At 42.6% G+C, this 25,328-nt stretch overlaps 2 protein-coding genes across 9 annotated transcripts in view; one reads left to right on the forward strand and one right to left on the reverse strand.

The window, feature by feature from the left end:
- Nucleotides 1-8,227, reverse strand: part of SLC26A8 (solute carrier family 26 member 8) — an 82,582-nt gene extending 74,355 nt beyond the window's left edge. For 5 of the 6 annotated variants that reach the window (XM_054490903.2, XM_054490899.2, XM_054490902.1 and 2 more), the window contains exons 1-2: nt 8,093-8,210; nt 3,086-3,275 (exon numbers count right to left, since the gene is read on the reverse strand). In XM_054490903.2, coding sequence (XP_054346878.1) covers nt 3,086-3,273 — 188 coding nt within the window. In that variant the 5' untranslated portion in view covers nt 3,274-3,275; nt 8,093-8,210. Of the gene's footprint in view, nt 1-3,085; nt 3,276-8,092 lie in introns of all 6 variants that reach the window. The other variant, XM_054490898.1, reaches the window with a different exon arrangement.
- Nucleotides 8,228-11,319: 3,092 nt separating this feature from the next.
- MAPK14 (mitogen-activated protein kinase 14) overlaps nt 11,320-25,328 on the forward strand; it is an 83,537-nt gene continuing 69,528 nt past the window's right edge. The window contains exon 1 of one of the 3 annotated variants that reach the window (XM_054491211.2): nt 11,320-11,892. In XM_054491211.2, the coding sequence (XP_054347186.1) occupies nt 11,777-11,892 (116 nt within the window). In that variant the 5' untranslated portion in view covers nt 11,320-11,776. The remainder of the gene's footprint in view (nt 11,893-25,328) is intronic. The other 2 variants (XM_054491213.2, XM_054491212.2) reach the window with 2 other exon arrangements.

Genomic DNA, 25,328 nt, shown 5'->3' on the forward strand with positions numbered 1-25,328 from the left:
ACAGTAGTATCAGCAGAACTTGACTTCGTCACCAGTAGAAATCACAAACATTTCTATATTACATTACAATTGCTAAAGAGATCTTGAAATATTAGTTACATTCATCACTACTTTGAAATTATAGTAGTGATTAGACCCATATTATTAAATAACACAATTTTGGTATTTTTGATATTTAGATAACTGTATTTCAATGTAACTGGTTTTCCTTATAATCCTGCTTATTTTATGCATTAAAAAATTATTCAGCCAAGACCATTTACTAGGTGAAGACAATCTCTTCAATAAATTGTCCTGGGAAAACAGAATACCTACATGTAAAAGAATAACGCTGGACCTTTACCTTACATTATATACAAACATTAATTCAAAAAGGATCAAAGACCTAAATTTAAAAGCTAAAACTATAAAATTCATAGAAGGAAACATAGATGAAAATATGCATGATCTTGGCCCAGAGCAGTGGCTCACGCCTGTAATCCCAGCACTTTGGGAGGCCAAGGCAAGCAGATCTCTCGAGGTCAGGAATTTGAGACCAGCCTGACCAATTTGATGAAACCCCGTCTCTACTAAAAATGCAAAAATTAGCTGGGCATGGTGGTGCACACTTGTAATCCCAGATACTCGGGAGATGAGGCAGGAGAATCGCTTGAACTTGGGAGGTGGAGGTTGCAGTGAGCAGAGATTGTGCCACTGTGTGGCAGCCTGGGCGACAGAGTGAGACTTTGCCTCAAAAAGAAAGAAAGAAAGAAGGAAGGAAGGAAGGAGAAAAGAGAAGAAAAGAAAAGATGCATGATCTTGCATGATCTTGAATTTGACAATAGTTTATTAAATATGGCACCAAAAGTCCAGGCAACAAAAGAAAATACAGCTAAATTGGATTTCATCAAAATTAAAAACTTTTCTACATCAGCCAGGTGCGGTGGCTCACGTCTGTAATCCCAGCACTTTGGGAGGCCGAGGCAGGCGGACCACCTGAGGTCAGGAGTTCAAAACCTGCCTGGCCAACATGGTGAAACCCCATCTCTATTAAAAATACAAAAATTAGCTGGGCATGGTGGCACCTGCCTGTAGTCCCCACTACTCAGGAGACTGAGGCAGGAGAATCGCTCGAACCTGGGGGGCAGGGGTTGCAGTGAGCAGAGATCGTGCCATTGCACTCCAGCCTGGGCAACAAGAGTGAAACTCTGTCTCAACAAAACAAAACAAAACAAAACAAAAAACCAAAAAACTTTTCTACATCAAAGGGCACTATATCAACAGAGTGAAAAGACAACCTGCAGAATGGGAGAAAATATTTACAAAATTATGTAAGATTTACAAACATATATCTGATAGAAGTTTAATATCCAGAATACATGAAGAACTCCTATAACTCAACAACAAAAAGACAAACAACCTAATTTTACAAAAGACAAAGGAAATGAATAGACATTTCTCCAAAGAAGATATACAATTAACCAATAAACACACCAAAAGATACTCATCATCTTTAGTCATCAGGAAAATGCAAAACAAAAGCAAAAACAAAAAACCACGATGAGATATCATTTCATACCTAATAGTTTGGCTATAATTTAAAAAAATGGAAAATAACAAATGTTGGAGAGGACATGGAAAAATTGTACATTGCCAGTGAAAATGTAAAGTGGTGCAGCTACTGTGGAAAACAGTTTGGCAGTTCCTTAAAAAGTTAAATTTACCACAGATTTATGATGTGATTCAACAATTCTAGTCCTAGTTATAGGACTTCAAACAGATCTCCTGTGCCAATGTTCATGGCAGCATTATTTACAGTAGCCTAATGGTGGTAGAAACAACTCAAATGTCTGTTAACGAATGGATAAACAAAAATGTGGTATATAAATACAATGGAATATTATTCAGCCATAAAATGAAATGAGGTTCTAATACATGCTACAATATGGATGAACCTTGAAAACATTATGCGAAGTGAAAGAAGTCAGACACAAAAAGACAAACATATTGTATGATTCTACTTAAATGAAATAGCTAGAATAGGCAAATTCATAGAGACAGGAAGCAGAAGAGAGGTTACTTGGGCTGAGGGGAGGGGAAATGGGGAATTATTGCTTAACAGAATTTCTGTTTGAGGTGATGAAAAAGTTTTGGAAATAGATAGCGGTGATGGTTGCACAACATTGCGAATGTCAACCACGCCACTGAATTGTATATTTAAAAATGGTCGAAATAGCCAATTTTATGTTATACATATTTCACCACAATAAAAAACATTTTAAAAATTATTCTGAAAGATGTTGATTAACTTTATCAGACTGCTAGAAGGTTCAAAGCACAAAAACAGGGTAAGAGCCCCTGAACTGTAGGACCTAGCTAGTCACAGTGGGTATCAGAGGTGGTGGTGGTAGATTCTACCCTAGTGACCATGAGTGCCACCATGTGGGCACTGTTGGATATGAGACTAGAAGAATCTCATTCCCCTACCATTAATCAGTCCACCATGGCTATCTTATTTATTTATTTTTTTGAGATGGAGTCTTGCTCTGTTGCCCAGGCTAGAGTGTAGTGGCGCAATCTCGACCCACTACAACCTCTGCCTCCCAGGTTCAGGCAATTCTCATGCCTCAGCCTCTTGAGCAGCTGGAATTACAGGCACATGCCACCACGCCCAGCTAATTTTTGTATTTTTAGTAGAGACGGGGTTTCAACATGTTGCCCAGGTTGGTCTCAAATTCCTGGACTCAAGTGATCTGCCCGCCTTGGCCTCCTGAAGTGCTGGGATTACGGGCGTGAGCCATTGCGTCTTGCTGGCTATCTTATTTTTGGTCAGGAGTCTGGTAGTCGTGGTTGATTGAACAATGGAATTATGAAATATCCTCCTTAGGTACCGTAGGGACACCCAAGATCTTTATGCCCAGGAAGTTTACAATCGAAAAGGTACTACAAGACAAACCACAAAAATGACTGAAGAAAAATTGCACAATAAACTGCATGATTCTGATTACAGGAACTCGGACAAGAAAGAGAAGTGGACACCAAAGGAGTCAGGTTAGGTTTCAGTCCTGCCCAGCTCGGTGGCAGCTGAAAGATTGGACACACGCACCGGCACTGGACGTGGTGTCTGAAGGTGGTGATGTTGATGTTCATGTTCCCAGAAGAGGAGGCCTTCCTTTTGTGTTCCTGTTGAAAGGTCTCCTCATTGTATACTTCACGCTTAACATCATACGTGAATGAGTTTCGCCTGGACTTAGAGCTGAAGCCAGAGATGGCGCTCCTCTCTAGTTGTGCCATTCCTGGATGAGCAGAAACAGAGCAAATAAAAAAGCATTTTCAGCAATCCAGATCCTCAGCATATTTTTAAGGAAATAAAATTCCTATATAATAATGTTTTACACTTGCATAGCATCTTTCAGTTGTAAAAAACTCTCGCAAAGTTGTACAATTTTATGTGTATTCTTTCCATTTTTCAAATGGAGACCAAAAAACCCAGAAATTTAAACAGTCTTTGCTGTTTGATACTTATTAGAGCCAGGACTAGAACCCAGGTGTCCTGCTGGGAGGCCTAGTTTTCTTTATATTCAATTGTGTTATGTTGTAGGAAAATGATCAAGAAGTAGACAGTATTAATCAACAATTTTCACTGAAAATGCTCACTATCCAGCATATATGAAGAAGTCCAGATGAAGGGTTAAGTGCTCAATACAAGTCTTGTAACTCCTCTAAAATAGCAGACATCATTATCCCTTTACCTTTTACTTTTCTTCACAGCACTTGCCAGCACCTGATTCATTATTTGTCTGTTTGTCCATTGTCTGTTTCCCCCATAAAGTGTAAGACCAGGAAGCAGGACTGTGACTATTCACAGTGGCAGCCCCAAGACCCAAAATAATGGCTTTCACTTAGCAACTTAGCAGGCCCTTAACAAATATTTCTTGAATGACTGCCAAGTATACAGTTAGTGGCCTCATGGTGTAGCAGAAAAAGCTATAGAAGTTCAAGACTAGACTGGGCAACATGGTGAAACCCTGTCTCTACTAAAAATAGAAACAAAATTAGCTGGGCATGATGGCATGGCATGTAGTCCTAGCTGCTCAGGAGGCTGAGGTGGGAGGATCACCTGAGCCCAGCAGATGGAGGTTGCAGTGAGCTGGGATCGCACCACTGTACTCCAGCCTGGGTGTCAGAGCGAGACCCTGTCTCTAAAAGAAAAAAAAAATCTATATTATCCTGCTTTTTTAAAAGATTGAAAAGATAGAGTAAACGAGGATGGATAGGGATCCATCTCTGGGAGAAAGTATAACCATTCTTAATAATCTACATTTTTGAACAATAAAAAAAGCATAAACTCTAAAATTCTTCCACATAAATATAAAAAAGCATATGTATAAACAACATACCTATAAAATATATTGGTAAACCCTCAAATTATATAGATTACACAATTATATAGATGATGGGTGATGCTGCAGATAAGTTTAATGTGTCAGCAACTTTGTTTTCCTTCAGAACAATCATCATCATCATCATTGCCAACATTTATTGGGCATTTATCCTATGCCATGCATTGCACAAGATTTTTTCAAGATTTGTGTCTTATGTCATTAAATTTCCACAACAATACCAGTACTACTATTTCTTTCATTTTACAGGTGTACAACTAAAGTTTTAGAAAACGTAAGTAATTGGGCTATAATTATATATTGTATTTTTACCCTCAAAGCGTTGGATAGAAGTAGTATGCTGTATAACAACCATGAACTAAAGATCACAAATTCACTAAACCAGTGAGGTGACTCGGGAATACAGAAGAGGATGGGAGAGGTATTTTACAATATATCACTTAAGATAATTAGTGCCTCATGTCTCTTACAAAAAGAAAAAAAGGTAGAACTGTATATTAAAATGTAGGGATTTCCCCCCCGCCTTTCTTTCCCCACCCATAGGAATACAGACCCAATTTTCCTCACTTTCCCCATATAATCGTCCAATGTACTTCCATGAGTAGTCTCTTTGTTCCCAGCAACCTAAACAAGCCTAATTAGTCTGCTAATGACAAAACTGATATCCTGGGTCACATCGAGAGTCTAGAACCCAGCATTTTGTTCTGAAAGTGACATTAAAGGAGGATTGGTGTAAAATAGGCAAAATATGACTGTCAGAGAGTGGTGGGAACAGTGGGGCTGGCAAAGGCAGCAGAAGCTGCTTAGCTCTAGCCGTTTTTGCCATCGGGGTCAATGTGGGGCCCAGAATGGCTTAGATCTGATCTTTTCCAGGAGAAGCCATAATGCCAGATTTTTATGTGGAATATTCAGGCTTTTAAATGTTGTCAATTACTTTACATAACGTTTACGTATACATATACATATATATGTATATTATTTTATTTTATTTTTTGAGACAGAGTCTCGCTCTGTCGCCCAGGCTGGAGTACAGTGGCACGATCTCGGCTCACAGGGTTTCACCATGTTAGCCAGGATGGTCTTGATCTCCTGACCTGGTGATCTGCCTGCCTCGGCCTCCCAAAGTGCTGGGATTACATGCATGAGCCACCGCGCCCGGCCTATTTTTTATTTTTTTGGAGATGGAGTCCAGCTCTGTCACCCAGGCTGGAGTGCAGTGGTGCGATCTTAGCTTACTGCAACCTCCACCTCCCAGGTTCAAGCGATTCTCCTGCCTCAGCCTCCTGAGTAGCTGGGATTACAGGCATGTGCCACCACACCCAGCTAACTTTTGTATTTTTGGTAGAGACGGGGTTTCGCCATGTTGGTCAGGCTGGTCTTGAACTCCTGACCTCAGGTGATCCTCCCGCCTCAGCCTCCCAAATTGCTGGGATTACAGGTGTGAGCCACCGCGCCTGGCCTATTTAAAGTCTTTCAGCAGAAGTAGTAATACGCACAGAGATGCATTTTGGGAAGATGAAATGTGCCAGTGTTATGTTCTAGAGCTGAGTTGTCCAGTATGGTAGCCACTGGCTACATGTGGCTATTTAAACTTAAAATAAAAAATTCAGATCCTCAATTACACTAGCTAGATTTCAAGTGCTCAACAGCCACATATGGCTAGTGGTTACCTTACTGGACAGTACAGATATAAAACATTTCCATCATCACAAAAAGTGGTTGGACAGTGGAGATAGGAGAGAGTGAGGCAAAACAGCCAATTGGAGACCACTAATATAATAGTCTAGGAGAAGTTATCAAGTCATAAACTCCTGCGACCACAGTGAGGATGGCTAGGAGGAGCAGGTGGAAAGTTGTCTTTAAGGAACTCCATCAAATGTCTGGCTAACAGCAGCAAGGGTAAACACATGGTTTCCTTATTATTTTTTTTAAGTAATTTTCTTTGGAATTTCTCCAGCTCCATTATGTCTTTCTTGATTTCATAGAAACCGTAGTGGCTCATTTTCATGTACTAGCAGGACACTTCCCAAGAAGATGCAATGACCAGAAACTCCTACTGTTGAGGAGGCCCCACTTAGCAAGGCCTACTGAATCAGAAACTCTGGGGGACATCAGTCTGTTTTAAGAAGCTGTCCAGACTGCTGGGTCCCCAGAGATTCTGATTCAGTAGGTCTTGCTAGGTAGAAAAAAAGCAAAGAAGCTGTCCAGGTGATTCTGATAAAAATTAAAGTATGAGTACCACTATAAATATAGTGGATTATCTTTCATAAGCCTTTCAGTGCTAAGTTTGGGGGCCCTGTTAAAATACAAGCACTTTTGGCCTAGCTCTTTCACTCTCCATAGTACCCTTATCTATCTATCTATCCATCCATCCATCCATCCATCCATCCATCCATCCATCCATCCATCCATCCATTTATCTAATTATTTACATTATCTGTGTTCAGAGTGTTTTAAAAGTATAGGCCGGACATGGCTCACTGGCTCATGCCTGTAATCCCAGCACTTTGGAAGGCCGAGGCGGTTGGATCAACTGAGGTCAGGTGTTTAAGACCAGCCTGGCCAACATGGTGAAACCCCGTCTCTACTAAAAGTACAAAAATTAGCCAGGCGTGATGGCGTGCCTGTAGTCCTGGCTACTCAGGAGGGTGAGGAAGGAGAATTGCTTGAACCTGGGAGGCAGAGGTTGCAGTGAGCCGAGATCGAACCACTGCATTCCAGCCTGGGCGACAGAGCAAGACTCTGTCTCAAAAAAAAAAAAAAAACAACAAAAAGTCAAGAATAAAAAGTTTAAATACAATCCAGTTTTTTAGCTATTGACCCAAATAATATGAAATCTTGAAAGCCAGTTTAGTTGCAGGAATATCTTCCCCCTGATATTGTTAACTTTCTTATGTTTTCTATAACCATGGAAAGGCAAAATTCACTTCTGAAATTTCAAAATAGTCATTTGTAATTCCATCAGAAACAACCCTAAGCCTGTTACTACCTAGGTTTTTATGGAGAATGTATTGGGAATATAGAAAAGGTATAAGCAAAGAGCCTGGCCTTTAGATCCTTTAGTCACTCTGGCTAGTGGCTAGGGATGACTAGTAAGATGACAGTCCTTAAGCGGATGACCATTGGACACATAAACATAGGACAACCACCTTCCATGCAATGTGGATAGAGTAACATGGTGTGTTGGAGAGATGCTCATTATTGGGGTGGGGGTGCTGGAGAAGGCTTCACAGGGGCCCCTGACACATCAATGGCATTTGACATGAAAAGAAAGGGGCAAGGAGGTGGGAGTGGGGATTCAGTCACAGGGAATAAAATTAACAAAAGCAGTGAGGTCTGAAAGGAAGAGGAACGGCCGGGCAGTCAGGCCTCAGGAGGAAATGGATGGGGTAGGCGGTGGGGTGCAGGTAGCACATCAGTTCTGGGGCTTTTGACAATATAGACAGGAGAATTTGAAAGGATGCAGCTTGCAAAACGCACACACTGTCGTCTCTTGTCATTGCCATCCACACGGCCTTTGAAAGTAGAGACAATACCTCAGAGATAAGCTCCGAGGGACGACAGTCATTCATTCATTCCACAGATACTGACTGAGTGCCCACGGCATGCCTGGCTCTGCGGCAAACCTGGGTACCTGCCGGTGACCGACGCAGCCCCCGCCCTGGGACCTGCAGCCCCCGGCGCCCAGGCGTCTCCCAGCAGCGGCTCACCTGGCTCCTTGGCGGGGGCGGGAGTGCGGGCGCTGGGATCGCACACGGCTCCCGCCTGGCTGGCGGCGCTGCGGACGCGGATACCGGCGGTTCCCGAGCCGTTGTGCCCTAGCCCGCGGGCGTTCCCGGCGGGCTGAGGAGATGAGAGTGGGGGAGGGGACGAGGAAGAGGAGCATGAGCAGCTGGGCTAGGGAGCCGGGAAAGGGGTACCTGGGTCGCCCTCTTCATACCTGAGTCGTGGGAGCCCCTTGGTATTTGGTAAACCTGGATACCAACGCTCCTACTCTCTCCGAGGTTTTACTATTCTTGATCGAGGGCCTATTTGGTGCCAGGCCTCGTGCCCTGAACATACAGCAGTGCACATGTGTCACATGTTTACTGCACAGACGGTAATTCACTAACGTCTCCGGAAGACTTAAGCCTTCCTCAGGTCAGAAGAGGTAAAAAGAAATGGAGGCTAGGAGGGTCACTCAGGTCTCCAACCGTAGGCTCTCTGCCGCACAAGCCTGGCTCTCCCCACTGGATGACACCCTCCTGCCCAGATCGCTGGCTCTGGATACAGACATGCCTTCTGCACTCACTCCCTTTACCCTCCTCCCACCCTATCCCTGTCCCTAGCACTGTCTCTCACTCCACCTTGTATTCCTGCTTGGCCCAGTTACAGTTTTACACTTGTTTGTTTAATGACTGTGTTAATATCTACCTTATTATGCACTTTATGTATTCCTTTTTGTAAATCATCTTACCCCTATGAGGGCAGGGATTTTTATCCCTTTCATTAACTGTTTTATTATCAGTGCCTACAGCAGTGTGGTGGACATAGGAAGTGTTCAATGAATTTTTGTTGAATGATTGCCCTCCCGTTGATTGTAAGCTCCACGCAGGCAGCAACTGTAGTTTTTAATCACTTTTAAACTACAAGTGCTTGGCACCTAGTAGGCATTTAACACACATTGGTTGAATGAGTGTATGAATATACTGCTTACTTTATCTTTACCCTTTCATTCACCCTCACCTCATGATCCCAATTTGTACGATAAAAATGTGCATTTCTGAGGATTCCTACTTCCAAGCTTCCTCCTCACCCTTTGTAACCATTCCCTCATTCCCTTGATCCCCCCCAACCCCATCCCTCATTTCTTCACAATCATGTTTTTGCTCTTACTTCCCCTTCACCCTCCATTACTTCTTAGAAAGCTTCCTAGCCTCCCTAGTTTGGAACATTCTCAAGCAACATGTTTTTGTAGATAAGAGAATTCCAGCTAAGCTACACTGGATCCAAAACAGCTTTCCATGAATCACCCATGACTGTCTGTTTTTTGGTTTTATATTGCTTTCCTTGAGGAGGACTGAGGATCCTGTACCACTTCTTAAATTGAAATCATGGTTATTGTTCATAATTTTTTCAACAAATACTTATGGGACATGTTTTATGTTCTAAACATTGTGCTAGATGTTGGGACAAGATATGCAAAGTCTGAGCCCTCCAATGTGTGTATGACACAAAATAGAATAATCACGGGAAATGTTGAGAAATGTCCTGGCTTGGACCTAGTTATTTCTAATACAAGAAACTAAGAGAATGAGACAGGATCTGATTCTTCTGCTCATTGTAACAAGCTTTAGCATAGGCGTAGGTTGATAATGGATGTAGGCATGGGGTTAGAATGCCTTGCCCATTCACATTTATCTTGTTTGGTTTTTACAAATGACTCTGTTAGTGGGGAATGCAGGGCAGGAATTCTCTGGTAGAAGCTGGAACTGAGGTTCAGGAAACGTCAGTTGACTTGCCTAAATTCGATGAGCCTCCTGCCCTATTCTCCTTACTCGAAGAGGCCTGAGTTAAATGCTTAAAACCCTCTTCACTGATAGCTCTTCAGGATAGGAGTCAGTTTCAAATCTTCAGTGTAATGGTTTTTTAAATGCTTCTCAAAGGGAGATATCAGAGACTTTCCTGAATCAGAATCACCTGAGATGTATTATAAAAACACATGCTCTTGATGCCCTCCTCTGACCTACCCAATTAGACTCCCTGTGAGTCCTGGGAACTTGCATCTTAAACTCCCAGGGTGATTTTTCTGCATGTAAGTTTAACTAGGAGAGTTTTAATGGAAAGCCTCGTTTTTTTTTTTTTGTTGTTGTTTTTTTTTTTTTTTTGAGACGGAGTCTCCCTCTGACACCAGGCTGGAGTGCAGTGGCGCGATTTTAGCTCACTGCAGCCTCCGCCTCCCGGATTCATGCAATTCCCCTGCCTCAGCCTCCCGAGAAGCTGGGACTACAGGCTCGTGCCACCACGCCCAGCTAATTTTTGTATTTTTTTTTTAGTAGAGACGGGGTTTCACCATGTTGGCCAGGATGGTCTCTACCGCTTGACCTCGTGATCCATCCGCCTCGGCCTCCCAAAGTGCTGGGATAACAAGCGTGAGCCAGCGCGCGCCCATCCCCTGGAAAGCCTCAGCTTTGATGCAGGGTTAACATTTGCCTTTGGGACATATTTCGTCAGCATCTCAAAGAGTAACCCATATGTCCTTGAGCAGATGGGAATGCAACAGCCTTCTGGCCGGAACCTGTCTCTTTCTTTTTTTTTTTTTTTACTTTTTTTTTTTGAGACGGAGTTTCGCTCTTGTTGCCCAGGCTGGAGTGCAATGGCACGATCTCGGCTCACCGCAACCTCCGCCTCCCGGGTTCAAGAGATTCTCCTGCCTCAGCCTCCCGAGTAGCTAAGACTCCAAGTGCGCGCCACCACGCCCGGCTAATTTTGCATTTTTAGTAGAGACGGCGTTTCTCCATGTTGGTCAGGCTGGTCTCCAACTCCCGACCTCAGGTGATCCGCCCGCCTCGGCCTCCCAAAGTGCTGGGATTACAGGCGTGAGCCACTGCGCCCGGCCACCTGTCTCTTTTTTATGCAAGTGTTTTTTGGAATTTGGTGGGTCAGGTGAGCAGGTGCTCCGCTGCTGGTAACTACTCGCAGTTAAATATCTTTTGACTCTTTCCCCGACACGCTATTTGTTACTGTCGTTTTCCACCACAGAGCCAGATATTTGCCCCGCCGGCCACGGTGGGGCGCGCGCGGCGTGTGCTGCCAGTTTATCTTTTCCTTTCCCCGGTCCGCCTTAGCGCCCTTAAGGAGACAGTCCCTGGGAGTTTCTGCCTTTGGTCCCCAGTTGTTGCTCTCTTCTCGCGAGAACTGCTCCTCCCAGCCTCTTCTCTCACGAAGCCCCGCCCGCGGAGAGGTTCCATATTGGGTAAAATCTCGGCTCTCGGAGAGTCCTGGGAGCTGTTCTCGCGAGAGTACTGCGGGAGGCTCCTGTTTGCTGGCTCTTGGAACCGCGACCACTGGAGCCTCAGCGGGCGCAGCAGCTGGAGCAAGAGTACTGCGACGCAGCCCGGAGTCGGCCTTGTAGGGGCGAAGGTGCAGGGAGATCGCGGCGGGCGCAGCCTTGAGCGCCGGAGCGCGTCCCTGCCCTTAGCGGGGCTTGCGCCAGTCGCAGGGGCGCATCCAGCCGCTGCGGCTGACAGCAGCCGCGCGCGCGGGAGTCTGCGGGGTCGCGGCAGCCGCACCTGCGCGGGCGACCAGCGCAAGTCCCCGCCCGGCTGGGCGGGCAGCAAGGGCCGGGGAGAGGGTGCGGGTGCAGGCGGGGGCCCCTTAGGGCCACCTTCTTGCCCGGCGGCTGCCGCTGGAAAATGTCTCAGGAGAGGCCCACGTTCTACCGGCAGGAGCTGAACAAGACAATCTGGGAGGTGCCCGAGCGTTACCAGAACCTGTCTCCAGTGGGCTCCGGCGCCTATGGCTCTGTGTGGTGAGTGTCGCTGGGCCTGGGGCCGCTGTGGGCAGGGGTGGCCCCTCGCGCCCGAGGGCCAGGCCTGCCCCACTGCTCAGCGTTGCGTCAAGTGGCAGGAATTTTCCTCGGGGGAGGGCATTGCTGCCCCTTCGAGCTCTGCCCGTTCTGCACCTCCAGCACCCCTCGCCCTGCACTCACGCAGGTATGCGGTCCACCGTGTTGCAGCACTCAGGTCCGCTGCGAGAGGTAGGTGGTGGTGCTGGAGCTCGGTTCTGGCTAGCACCCTGCGCCTTCCCCTCTGGGAGGGTTGCTGCTCGGCGACAGGCACCGGGGGAAGGGCCGCTTCCTTGGGGGTCTCCCTGCCGACCTGGAGCAGAAGGACCCTCTTCCGTGATGCGCCCACGCTGGAGCGCCGGACCCTGTCCTCTGAGCACACAAGCTCGGGGAACTGCCGGGAGAAGCAGAAGGGCAGAACCCAACCCGAAGACTGCGGTCATCTGAACAAAACTGACCAGAAAGGGAGCTCTCTCCGGGCCTTTTTTTTTTTTTTTTTTTTTGCAAAACTGTCGAAATCCCATCTTGAAAAGCGTTCTTTTTGAATTCGCACTTGAATTAACAGCGATCCATAGAGCTTAAAATACCGACTTTATCTGGGTGAGCACTGTGCCAGCTTGAGTGGTGTGTTTCCGATTCGGTTGAAAGCGTATTTCCTTTCCGTGGAGGGGCGGCGGTGGTAGTGCCTGCAAGAACACTGCAGCTTGAGAAACTGGCAGGCTCACTGATTAGTCACATACCACTGCTCATTTAAGTATTGTTCGACAAAACAATTTTCTCATTTGGAGCAAGAAAGATTCAGATCTGTAAGGCGCCCTCAAGATCAAAAAGTTATTAACAGTGCTGGGAGGTATTGTAAATATTTTTTGAGATAATTTCCTGCGAATACTGTGTTTTAAAAGTCCCTTAGAGAGTTTGCAGGGAGTTATCTGTATTTATGGCCTGAGGTACACGATGGTTTTCGTAAGGATATGGAACCACATAGAAAAGGAAGGGAAGAGATACTTTTTAGCTTTAATTTACACCGTGAGTGTGTTTTAAATTAAGTCGATACCATATAATTTCCAGACCTGAAGTATTTCACTAACTGCTCTCTAACTTCCAAGGTTTTATACCCTGTATTTTAGATTTTCTATAATTTGAAAGCTACGGATCTGAAACTAAGTATCAGATTTAACTGTTAGCTTTTTCTGTGTTTTAGTAATTGGTATTGTATGCGTCATTTGAAAAGGGTCCTGTAAAATCGTTTTTTGTTTTGGAACAAATTCCAGGCTTTTGGATGTGTTAATCTTTAAATATGATTTCTGTGTTTCCCGAAGTCACATCATGAATTTCCTGTTTGGTAGAATCTTCTGGGTAATTGAGATTGTGCAATTGTGTCCAGCAACAGATCATATTGCATTTTCTAGTTCAAGCTGCTTAAGTTATGTTGCAGATAGCACCGTGCTTGACATCTTTCTCCCATTTTTACAGCATGGCAGTTTACATTTTAAAGGAATTTGCAGCATTTTACATTCAGAGAGTGTGTGTGTAGTTGGTTTGCAGCATTTTACATTCAGTATATACATATTATATAGGTATACAGTTCAGTATATACATATTATATAGGTATATACGTTCAGTATGTACATATTATATAGGTATATACGTTCAGTATGTACATATTATATAGGTATATACGTTCAGTATGTACATATTATATATATCTAGTTGATTTGCTAATTTTCAAAGATGTATTTGGATCATTGCTCTTTTAATATTTTGTAGCTTATTAATATACTTCCATTTTTTCATTCTTGAATTGACACATACATTTCTGTAGTATCACGTTTTCGTTTTCAATGCTATTTAAATTCTAATAGAGTGATACAGCAGAATAACTCAACTGTAGAGGGTTTGGGTGAACTCCAATTGAATTGCTTGCAAGGGTTCGCTACTGTTGGTGACTAGCTCTGCACTGGAACAGGAGATTCAGATTTACAGTGAAGTACCACTAAAATTAACTCCACAATTCTTTAGTGGTATACTTTTCTGTGGTATAGAAGCCAGCAGTATCTGACACTTAAAAGTACTTTTATTGAACAGATTTTTAAAAATAGGTAATACATTGACATTGTATAAAATTTGAAAGTGTTAAAAAGGTTCTCAGTGGGCCGGGCGCGGTGGCTCACACCTGTAATCCCAGCACTTTGGGAGGCCGAGGCGGGTGGATCACGGGGTCAGGAGATCGAGACCATCCTGGCTAACACGGTGAAACCCCGTCTCTACTAAAAATACAAAAAATTAGCCAGGCGTGGTGACGGGCGCCTGTACTCCCAGCGACTTGGGAGGCTGAGGCGGGAGAATGGTTTGAACCCGGGAGGCGGAGGTTGAAATGAGCCGAGATTGCTCCACTGCACTCCAGCCTGGGCAAAAGTGTGAGACTCCGTCTCAAAAAAAAAAAAAAAAAAAGATATTCAGTGAAAAGTCTCCTTTCCTTTTTGTTCTCCAGCCACTCTACTCTCTAAAAGACAGACACTGTTGAGTGTCTTGTGTCTTTCCAGGGAGGCAGAGGTTTTTTTTATTTGCTTGTTTGTTTAGTAGTCTTTCCACTAAAGGGATTTAAGATGTAACCTACAGCATATTGGTGAAGGAAAATACAACTGAAACTGAAATTGTATGACAGTTGACAATAAACAATTATAACTAATGTTGGAATGAAAATACCAGAATTTAGATTTACAATTTAAGTGTTATCTTATTCAGAGATTCAGCGTAGTTATTTGAAGTTGTTCTTTTCTTTGAGACAAAGTCTCACTCTGTCGCCCAGGCTTGAGTGCAGTGGTGCCATCTCGGCTCACTGCAACTTCCACCTCCTGGGTTCAAGCGGTTCTCCTGCCTCAGCCTCCCAAGTAGCTGGGATTACAGGTGCCCGCCACCATACCCAGCTAATTTTTGTATTTTTAGTAGAGATGGGGTTCTCCATGTTGGCCAGGCTGGTCCCAGACTCCTGACCTCAAGTGATCTGCCCTCCTTGGCCTCGCAAAGTGCTGGGATTACAAGCCTGAGCCACCGTGCCGAGCCTGAAGTTATTCTTTCAATGAGTACCTTTTTAGGTGTGGCAGAAAACATTTTTTGGAACTTCTTTTGGAATCCACTTTGGAGCCTATGATACTCTTCTTCTTCTTCTTTTTTATTTTGAGACAGAGTCTCACTCTGTTCTCCAGGTTGGAGTGCAGTGGCACCATCTCTGCTCACTGTAACCTCCACCTCATGGGTTCAAGTGATTCTCCTGCCTTAGGCTCCCAAGTAGCTGGGATTACAAGTGTGCAACACCATGCCCGGCTGATTTTTGTATTTTTAATACAGGCAGGGTTTTACCACGTTGGCCAGGCTGGTCTCTAACTCCTGACCTCAGGTGATCCACTTGCCTTGGCCTCCCAAAGTGCTGAGATTACAGGGGTGAGCCACCGTCTCTGGCCATCCATCTTCATTTTTTTGAGAGTAGATTTGATTTTAGGGAATAACAGTCCATTTGAATCCAAATAATTTAGGGAATTTGGACTCAAGTCTGATAAGAAAGATTAGGCAATCAGGTTGGTGATACTACTGTTTTAGGTCAGATAGGAGTTATAACTATAAAGTAACAACACAGAATTTTTTGTGTGACTTCTTGAACTGGACCTGAAGTCTACTTCCAAAAAAATCTCTGAATTTTATTTTATTAATATTTATTTATTTATTTTGTAGAGATAGGTTCTTACTGTGTTGCCCAGGCTGGTCTCAAACTCCTGGCCTCAAGCAGTTCCCCCTCCTTGGCCTCCCAAAGTGCTGGGATTATAGGGATGAGCCACCACACCCAGCCCCTGAATTTTATTTTCAAGAATGAAAATAAATGAATAGAATATTTCGATGAATAAAATTCATTCATTGAAATATTTGTCAGTTTCCTAATTTTAATGCTCTAAAGTGTGGTATACTTTGTAACATTTACAAATTATTTTAAGCCTATATTATTTTAATTTATACTAAGTATAGTAAAAAAACAAGTAGAAACCTGTGTGATAATCAACTATGAATCAAAATAGAGTTTTACAAATATGCCTTTCCGTTAAAGGGTAAAGGGAACTAGACTAGGTCTTGCAGTTTTAAGGAACTTTATGCGTTGTCTTGTGAGGGGAAATGAAGCAAAATTGTTTAAGAATACATTGTTGCAAAGCATTGATTTTAGGGTTTTGGGACAGAAGGGGAGAATCTTTGTGGTGAGTTTAAGGAAATACAAACAGGAACTTAAGTGCCTTTCCTCTGGGGTACGGTTCTTCCAGGCCCTTGCTGTTGATTAGAGGAGGTGGGGCACTGGTAACCATAAAATAGGAGGTGACGGTTGAGAATTACTTTTAGATCGTATTTAACTGTTTATTCAGCAGTGTTTATTGAATACCTACTATGGGCCAGATAGCTAGGTTCTGGAAATAGAGTGCTAAACAAGACAGAAACAAGACGATCCATTCTCTCCTGGAGCTTATAGCCTAGTGGATTTAATAACTACGTTTTGTGGATTGCTTGCTAATGTTCTAGCATTGTGTTGTGCACTTTATCATCAGCATAAAAAGCATATAACAAAACCTTTGGTAAAAGGATAGCAGAACTTGCTAAGAAATCAAATACAACTTCCTAAGTGCTTTGTGGAACAAGATTATTCTAGTATAATAGAAATAAGTGAAGGTAACTTTTTTTAACTATTAATGGCCATTCACCATTTTAGATCTTTTTTTTTTTTTTTTTTTAGAATGAGCCATGGCACAAAGAAATAAAAGTGCATCATTATTAAGTATACAAGGGTGACTTTCTTGACTCCTGACCAGTGAGAAGGGTATGCCCTTTACTTTTCTGGTAGTGATAGTAGGTCCATGCTGAGCTTTCCATTCTTTTCTTTGTAACCAAAAGTAAGGTAGTTGCCTGTATGTTACCAGTGTCAGTCAATAAGAAGTCTTTAAACACAATTAACGGCAAGCATTTGTATTATTGATGTATAAAGATTGTTTTAAGAAAGAGTTCATTTGAAGCTGGCTATAAAGTCATTTTATTATCAAATCCCATTTTTCCACTTTTTTTTTTTTTTTTTTGAGACGGAGTCTTGCTGTGTCGCCCAGGCTGGGGTGCAGTGGTGCAATCTCGGCTCATGGCAGCCTCTGCCTCCTGAGTTCAAGCAATTCTCCTGCCTCAGCCTCCTGAATAGCTGAGATTACAAGTGCGTGCCACCATGCCTGACTGATTTTTGTATTTTTAGTAGAGACGGGGTTTTACCATGTTGGTCAGGCTGGTCTCGAACTCCTGACCTGGTGATCCACCCACCTTGGCCTCCCAAAGTGCTGGGATTACAGGAGTGAGCCACCGCACCCGGCCTGCACTGGTTCTTCTTTAAAATAAGCTTATCCTGGATCTCCAGGTTTTCAGTTCTGCCAGTTTGATTTCTTGATACGGAGGAGTACTCTGCTTTTGATTTCTTTCTAGCCCAGTCTCAGAGATGATCTGTGTTGACTTTGCCTTTCATGGGGAAGATTGCAGATATTGCTGAGCCCCTGGGGCCTAGAATTCAAAGATGGAAGAATTCACTGGGGTAGATCACCCTCACTTTAGAATTAACTGACATTTTTAGGGATTTTTGCAGTTTATAAAGTGTTTTCATTCAAAACATTATCAATCAGTTCTCACTAGCTCCATGGAGGCTGATATTTATTAACTCCATTTTATAGATGGGGAGCTGGACTCATTCATTAAAGGAATGGCATACTTGTCAGTGCTACTTTTAGTAGTCTCCTTTCTGATAGATATGGGCTGCTGAGGTTGTGTGGTGGCACCTTCTCTTATGCAGTTCACCTCCTCTTGTGAAAAAGGGGTTGCTGAGTCACTCGGAATAGAGCTTCAGTGCAGGAAAGCAATTCCACCAGTGTCATTACCCAGTTTATGTGAGGGGTAATGACTTAACCCATTTAACCCATTAAAGTCATGTCTCTTCCTCAGAACTGATAAATCAAAAATGCACTCATTGCCCAGATTAAAATTTTTTCTGAAGGAATTATTAGGCAGTGCAAATAGTTAATTCCTGAATTTATGAATCCTATTGGATTGAAATTCTTTAGTGTACATTTATGTAAAGTTGGGACTGTCTGTACATGTTTGTGTTACATAAGTATAGGATATAAATAGAAATAACTGCCTCTCCAGCCCATTGAAAATACATTAGATTTTTGCTTTTTGCAGTAAAATTTGGGGTAAAACTGACTTGTTCTTATCTAAGAGGTATAATTACTGCAGTGCTCAGAAAAGCCTCATTATAAAGTGGGCTCCCCTGACTTGGAACTTAGGGATGTCTTCTCATGGCTGCTGTGGAAGTCATGCAGCTGTTTTGTCAGGAAAATGACCAAAAACTTCTTTAAACTTGGAAATGTTTTTTGTAAAAGAAACTTTCAGTATTTGGAGTAGTTTGTCTTTCACAGTGCTTCCATAAATTAAGTACAGTCACAACTTGTTTTATTATGCTTCACAGATAATTGCTTTTTTTTGCAAATTGAAGGTTAGTGACAATCCTGTGGCAAGCGAGTCTCTTGGCACCATTTTTCCAACAGCATGTGCTCACTTCATGTCTCTGTGTCACATTTTGGTAATTCTCGCAATATTTCTTTTTTTTTTTTTTTTGAGACGGAGTTTTGCTCTGTCGCCCAGGCTGGAATACCATGGTGCCATCTCGGCTCACTGCAACCTCCGCCTTCCGGTTTCAAGCGATTCTCCTGCCTCAGCCTCCCGAGTAGCTGGGACTACAGGCATGTGCCACCACACCTGGCTAATTTTTGTATTTTTAGTAGAGATGGGGTTTCACCATGTTGGTCAGGCTGGTCTCGAACTCCTGACCTTGTGATCTGCCTGCCTTGGCCTCCCAAAGTGCTGGGATTACAGGTGTGAGCCACCGTGCCCGGCTATTCTGCTGGGATTACAGGTGTGAGCCACTGTGCCTGGCAATTCTTGCAATATTTCAAACTTTCTCATTATAATTAAATCTTATGGGGATCTGAGATCACTGATCTTTGATGTTACTGTTGTAATTGTTTTGTCATGTCTGGAACCATGCCCATAGGCAGACTTAATTGATAAACATTGTGTGTGTTCTGACTGCTCTGCCAACCAGCTGTTCCCTCTCTCCATCTCCTAAGGCGTCCTTATTCCCTGAGACACAATAATACTGAAATTAGGCCAATTAATAACACTACAGTGGTTTCTAAGTGTTCAAGTGAAAGGAATGTTTGCATGTCTTTTACTTTAAATCAGAAGCTAGAAATGATTAAGCATAGTGAGGAAGGCATGTCGAAAACTGAGATAAGCTGAAAGCTAGGCTTCTTATACCAAACAGCCAATTTGTGAATGCAAATGAAAAGTTTTTGAAGGAAATTAAAAGTTATATTCCAGTAAACGAATGATTAGAAAGCAAAACAGCCTTGTTGCTGAGATGGAGAAAGTTTTAGTGGTCTGGATAAAAGATCAGACCAACCACAACGTGCCCTTAAGTCAAAGCCTAATCTAGAGCAAAGCCCTAACTCTCTTTAATTGTATGAAGTTTGAGACAGGTGAGAAAGCTGCAAAAAATAAGTTTGAAGCTAGCAGAGGGTGTTTCATAGGTTTAAGGAAAGAACCTGTCTCCATAGCATAACTTGTAGTGCAAGGTGGCTGGGGGCGGTGGCTAACACCTGTAATTCCAGCACTTTGGGAGGCTGAGGCAGGTAGATCATCTGAGGTCAGGAGTTTGAGACCAGCCTGGCCAACATGGCGAAACTCTGCCTCTACAAAAAATAGAAAAATTTGTTTTTTGTATTTTTTGGTGTTGTGGTGTACACCTGTAGTCCCAGCTGCTTGGGAGGCTGAGGCAGGAGAATTGCTTGAACCTGGGAAGTGGAGGTTGCAGTGAGCCACTGCAACCAAGTGGCAACCGAGATTGTGCCACTGCACTCCAGCCTGGGCGATAGAGCAAGAGTACATCTCAAAAAAAAAAAAAAATTTTAATAGATGAGAAATTGCTTCTCAGGAATGAATAAAGAAAGTAGTTTCTTGAGGTGGAATCTACTGTTGGGGAAGATGCTTATGAACATTGTTGAAATGACAACAAAGGGTTTAGAATATTACATAAACTTAGTTGATAAAGCAGCAGCAAGGTTTGAGAGGATCGACTCCCATTTTGAAAGTAGTTTTACTGTGGGTAAAATGCTGTCAAACACCATTGCAGGCTACAGAGAAATCTATCACGAAAGGAAGAGTAAATCAATGCAGCAAGCTTCACCGTTGTCTTATTTTTAGAAATTGCCATAGTCATTCCAGCCTTCAGCAGTTATCACCCTGAGTAGTCAGCAGCCATCAACACTGAGACAAGACTCTCCACCAGCAAGAAGATAATGACTTGCTGAAGGCTCAGGTGACCCTTAGCATTTTTTAGCAAAAAAGTATTTATTTATTTATTTATTTATTTTTTTTTCGAGACGGAGTGTCGCTCTGTCGCCCAGCCTGGAGTGCAGTGGTGCGATCTCGGCTCACTGCACCCTCCACCTCCCAGGTTCAAGCAATTCTCCCACCTTAGCCTCCCGAGTAGCTGGGATTACAGGTGTGCACCACCATGCCCAGCCAATTTTTGTATTTTTAATAGAGATAGGGTTTCACCATGTTGGCTAGGCTGGTCTCAAACTCTTGACCTCAAGCAATCCTCCTGCCTCGGCCTCCCAAAGTGCTGAGATTAATAGGTATGAGCCACCATGCCCGGCTAATAAAATATTTTTAAATTAAGGTATGTATATATATATATACATATATATTTTTGACATACTGCTAGTGCATACTTAATAGACTACAGTATCATGTAAATATAACTTTTATATGCACTGGAAAACCAAAAAATTCATGTCACTCATTTTTTTGTGATATTCACTGTGTTGTGGTTGTCTGGAACTGAACTCATGATATCTTTGAGATACACCTGTATGTATGTGTTAAGGATTTACAAAATTAACCAGCTTTCCCGTGCAGTGTTCAAATCTTTTAATAATTTATTATAGGGAAGAAGAAGTGGTGGTTTGTAAATACTGTACTTGACAAATTGATACTGGGTTTTGGGCATGCTTGGCTCCAAGGCTGAATGTGGGGGGAAAGAAGTACAGGAGAGTGAGGAGTCTAGGATTTCTAAGTTTTGGCCTGGGGCAAATGGATATATTTTAGTGCCATTTTCTGAACTTTGTGTTACAAAGTTACAAAAGAGTGTTACAGGGTACGAGATTGTAGAGAGAAAGGGGAAGGAACATAGGTTCATGGTAATCTCCTTGAGGACAGGACTCATCATACCTTGAGTGCCTACCATGTATGGTTTGCTGTAAGTGCTGGAGATGAAATATGAACAAAAGAGACAAAGATTTCTGCCTTAAGAAGCTATATTCTGGCCAGGTGCAGTGAGTGGCTCACACCTGTAATCCCTGCACTTTGGCAGGCCAAGGTAGGTTTCCTTGAGCCCAGTAGTTAGAAACCAGCAGCCTGGGCAAAATGGGGAGTCTCCTCTACTAAAAAATAAAAATAAAAAATTAGGCAAGCTTGGTGGCACACTCCTATAGTTCCAGCTACTTGGGAGGCTGAGGTGGAAGGATTGCTTGAGCCTGGGAGGATTGCTTGAGCCTGGGAAGTTGAGGCTGTAGTGAGCTGTGATCCTGCCACTGTACTCCAGCTTGGGTGACAGAGTGAGACCCTGTCGCCAAAAAGAAAAAAAAAAAGGAAGCTATATTCTAATGGGGATGGCAGTGGAAGTAGATAATAAACAAAATTTATAATGTGTCAGATAAGTGCTGTGGAGAAAATGCAACAAGGGAAGGAGAGTGAGTGCTAGGATGGCTGTTGCACTTTTAAGAAAGGTGAACAGGGTAAGCATCATTGATAAAGTAACAATTGAGCAAAAACCTGAAGAAGGTGATATAGGACACTGGTTGGACATGGGTGAGGATGTGAGAACATTCTAGGTTGAGGATTAGCAAGTGTGCAAAAGCCCTGAGGTAAGGGCCCTGTGCTCCAGGAAATAGCTAAGAGACCAGTACAGCTGGAGCTAAATGAACCAGGGGCCAAATATAGGGAGAAAAGTGGGGTGTGGGGGTGTTGCAGATATGCAGGGATCATGTAGGGTCTTATTTGCCTTTATACAGACTGTGACTTTTCCTTTAAGTGAGAGGGGAAGCCTTGGAGGGTTATGACCAGAGGAAGGACATGACCTAAATCTTGTTTTAACAGATCACTGTGCTCTAGGGTCCCAAGTTTTTCATTTCGGTTCCTTACCCATTCTACCCTAAACCACTACTGTGAATAGGATAGAACGGTGGAGTTAGATGAATTGGTGCAAGCCCTGACGCATGCTCACAACTCTCATTCCAGCAGTCAGTATTTTTGTTGGGCCCTAGAAATTTAGGGTATTCCAGTCCAGCTCTTTAAATAACATGGGATTACTTTACTTTTTCAGGTTTTTGTTGCCAAAAGGAAGGAGCAGAGATTAGCTCTTGAGTTAGCTGAAAAAAGAAGATTAGTCTGCTGGCAGATAGAGTGTTGTTTAACCTCTTTGGCTTTTAGGGTTTTTCTTACTGTTGGATCATGTTTTAAAAGTCATTTTTACCTTCTTTCAACAGTTAAACATTTAAGTTTTATTTGATTTTATTTGACCCTTTTTCTGCTTTACCTTCCTCTGCCTTTTCCCCATTATAATACTTTTAGTAGAGGTTAGACCATTGTTATCTGTCATTAATGTCTTAGCTTTGAGGCCCCAAGGACTTCTCTGTTAAACTTAAATACATCATACAGATTGAAAGATTGTCTACAGACATGTGACCCTATAAAAACCCATATTATTTATTGTCCTCCCTGCCTTTACAGATGTAAGCCCCTCTCCTCTTTTCATCAGAGCTCTCCCTCTTTTACTGCTCTATCATCAGGTTGCAGAAAATAAGTTTTCCTGCAAACATAGATTCCCATGGCAACATAACAAAAAGATAATAGAACAAATGTTTATTTTGTCTAGACCTGCTGTCTGAGTAACATTAGACCCTGAACATGTTGGCTCCTGTTATTTGAATGTGTGGTTACAAATTCCTTATTTTCCTCAAAACTTACTTCCCTTAGTCCTTGGTGATATTGTCACTGTGCCTGTGATATGAAGGAAGGTGTGTGTGTGTGAGTATGTGTGTCTGACTGTCATTCTACTCAAAAGTATGTATTGATTGCATTTTCGAGCTTATGGCTTAAAATGTAGACACCACACAGCATGTGAGCATGTGAAGAAAAAAAGCATACCAGTTTTGTTCTTTGTTTTTATAAGTTCATTAATGTAGTATTTCCAGTGCGCTATACTAGATGTTTTGTTTACAGAGATTTAAAAGAGAAGAAGGGTACCTGCTTTCGAAAATACCAGTCCAGCCTGGGCACGGTGGCTCATGCCTGTAATCCCAGCACTTTGGGAGGCCGAGGTGGGTGGATCACTTGAGGTCAGGAGTTTGAGACCAGCCTGGCCAACATAGTGAAACCCCATCTCTACAAAAATTAGCTGGGCATGGTGGTGTGTGCCTGTAACCCCAGCTATTCAGGAGGCTGAGGCACGAGAATCACTTGAACCCGGGAGGCGGAGGTTGCAGTGAGCCGAGATCACGCCCCTGCACTCCTGTCTGGGCGATAGAGCAAGACTCAGTCTCAAAAAAAAAAAAAAAAAAGTATGAGTCCAGAGGAGACATATTTATGTTTCCTCATAGATGGCTTTGGAAGTCCTCTGTAGTTTGGATTTTGAAGCATTTTAGGTTTTGGATTTTCAGATTAGGGATACTCAACCTGTATAACCCAGGGTAATTCAACCTATTGACATTTTAGGTGGGATAATGTTTTGTTGTGGGGGACTGACTTGTGCATTGTAGTATGTTTAGCAGCATCCCTGTCTCCAACTCACTATATACTAATAGCAATTTCCAGTTGTGACAACCAAAAATATCTAGACATTGCCACATATCTCTTGACGGGTAGGGAGGGCAAAATCACCTTTAGTTGAGAACCAGTTATATAACCCTATATATTTGGATTGGTTGGTCCTGAGTAAAAACTAGATGGGATAACATGAACCTTCCACCTGCAAAAAGGTAGAAATGCTATACTTTCTGCATTATAAATTGAGCCTCTCTAAACATGATTTTTGTTATTTCTAGGAGAGTAACAGCATTTCTAATGGTCAAGGTCCTACCTATAACCCGATAAGCTTAATGGATGGGAGAACTTGCACAAGCATGTTTGCAAGAGGCCAGGTGTATCACTGGCGCATTTGAGAAACAACTAATTAGTGAGGGAGACCCAATTTTCATGAATAATTGTGTTTTGTCATTGTCATGGCCCCAACTTAGGGTGTTTTGAATTTTTTCTTGGAAGGAAATTAGCATGAAGTCCAAGTTGGTAGGTAGGTAGCGTTTTAAACCCTAGTGTCTCTTCTGGTATTCTGTGTCATTTCTCTCCTGTCTTCTTTCAGTATTTAGCATTTTCAAACTGCTAGAAGTAAAATGCTGTTTAGAAGACCACAAAGAGAGCTGCACATAAACTAAGGAGCAAGAAGTAGTACATTGTGAATTAATTTTCTGTACATTTTTGAAGGTTCTTGCATCTGGGAAGGCTTGCTTAGTTTTAAAAATATTAGGTAATAACAGACTGAAATTTTGAAGATCTTATGGATCTCAGGTAGCAGTAACTCAGGAAGATCAGCCTTCTTTGATTTAGATGTCATTTAGACACATTATGTATTCTGGTACCTTAGAAGATACAATGCATTTTCCTGAATTATCATTGCTACTGCTTTAATTACTTTAAGGCTGTGAGGCAGTAACTAACTTTAGTGTCACAATGTATACATCTTAACATTTAATGTGCTCTTTTTTTTTTTAAACACCACCTTAAAGTACTCTGCTATTCAGATTTTTCCTTGTGTTTCTCTAATTCTCCTATTTCATCCATTGGTCAGTTTTTTCTTCCTCTTTTCTGTCTGCTCTGTGATCCATTCTTAAATTTTCTTTTCTCTTTCTGTGCATATTCTTTTTGAATTCATTATCTGATAGTCTCAACAATGGTCTTGTTCATATACTATACTTCCAAATTTGTACTTTCAAACCTAATCTCAAGAATGACTGACCCTTTGGATTCTAAATCTATTGAGATGTAATGTTTCATGCTTTCCCTTGATTACTTTCCTACACACTTCTTGAAGATACCAGAGATGTAGCACTAACTTCCCTTGGAATGGGATTCATGTTACAAACTTGAATGGTTCAGTTTAGATATGTGAAGCGGATGTCGTCATTAGCACTGATGATTGACAGTAGTTATAAAAATTA

This window comes from Pongo pygmaeus, chromosome 5 (genome assembly GCF_028885625.2).
Source record: "Pongo pygmaeus isolate AG05252 chromosome 5, NHGRI_mPonPyg2-v2.0_pri, whole genome shotgun sequence".
In the NCBI taxonomy this organism is placed as follows: domain Eukaryota; kingdom Metazoa; phylum Chordata; class Mammalia; order Primates; family Hominidae; genus Pongo; species Pongo pygmaeus.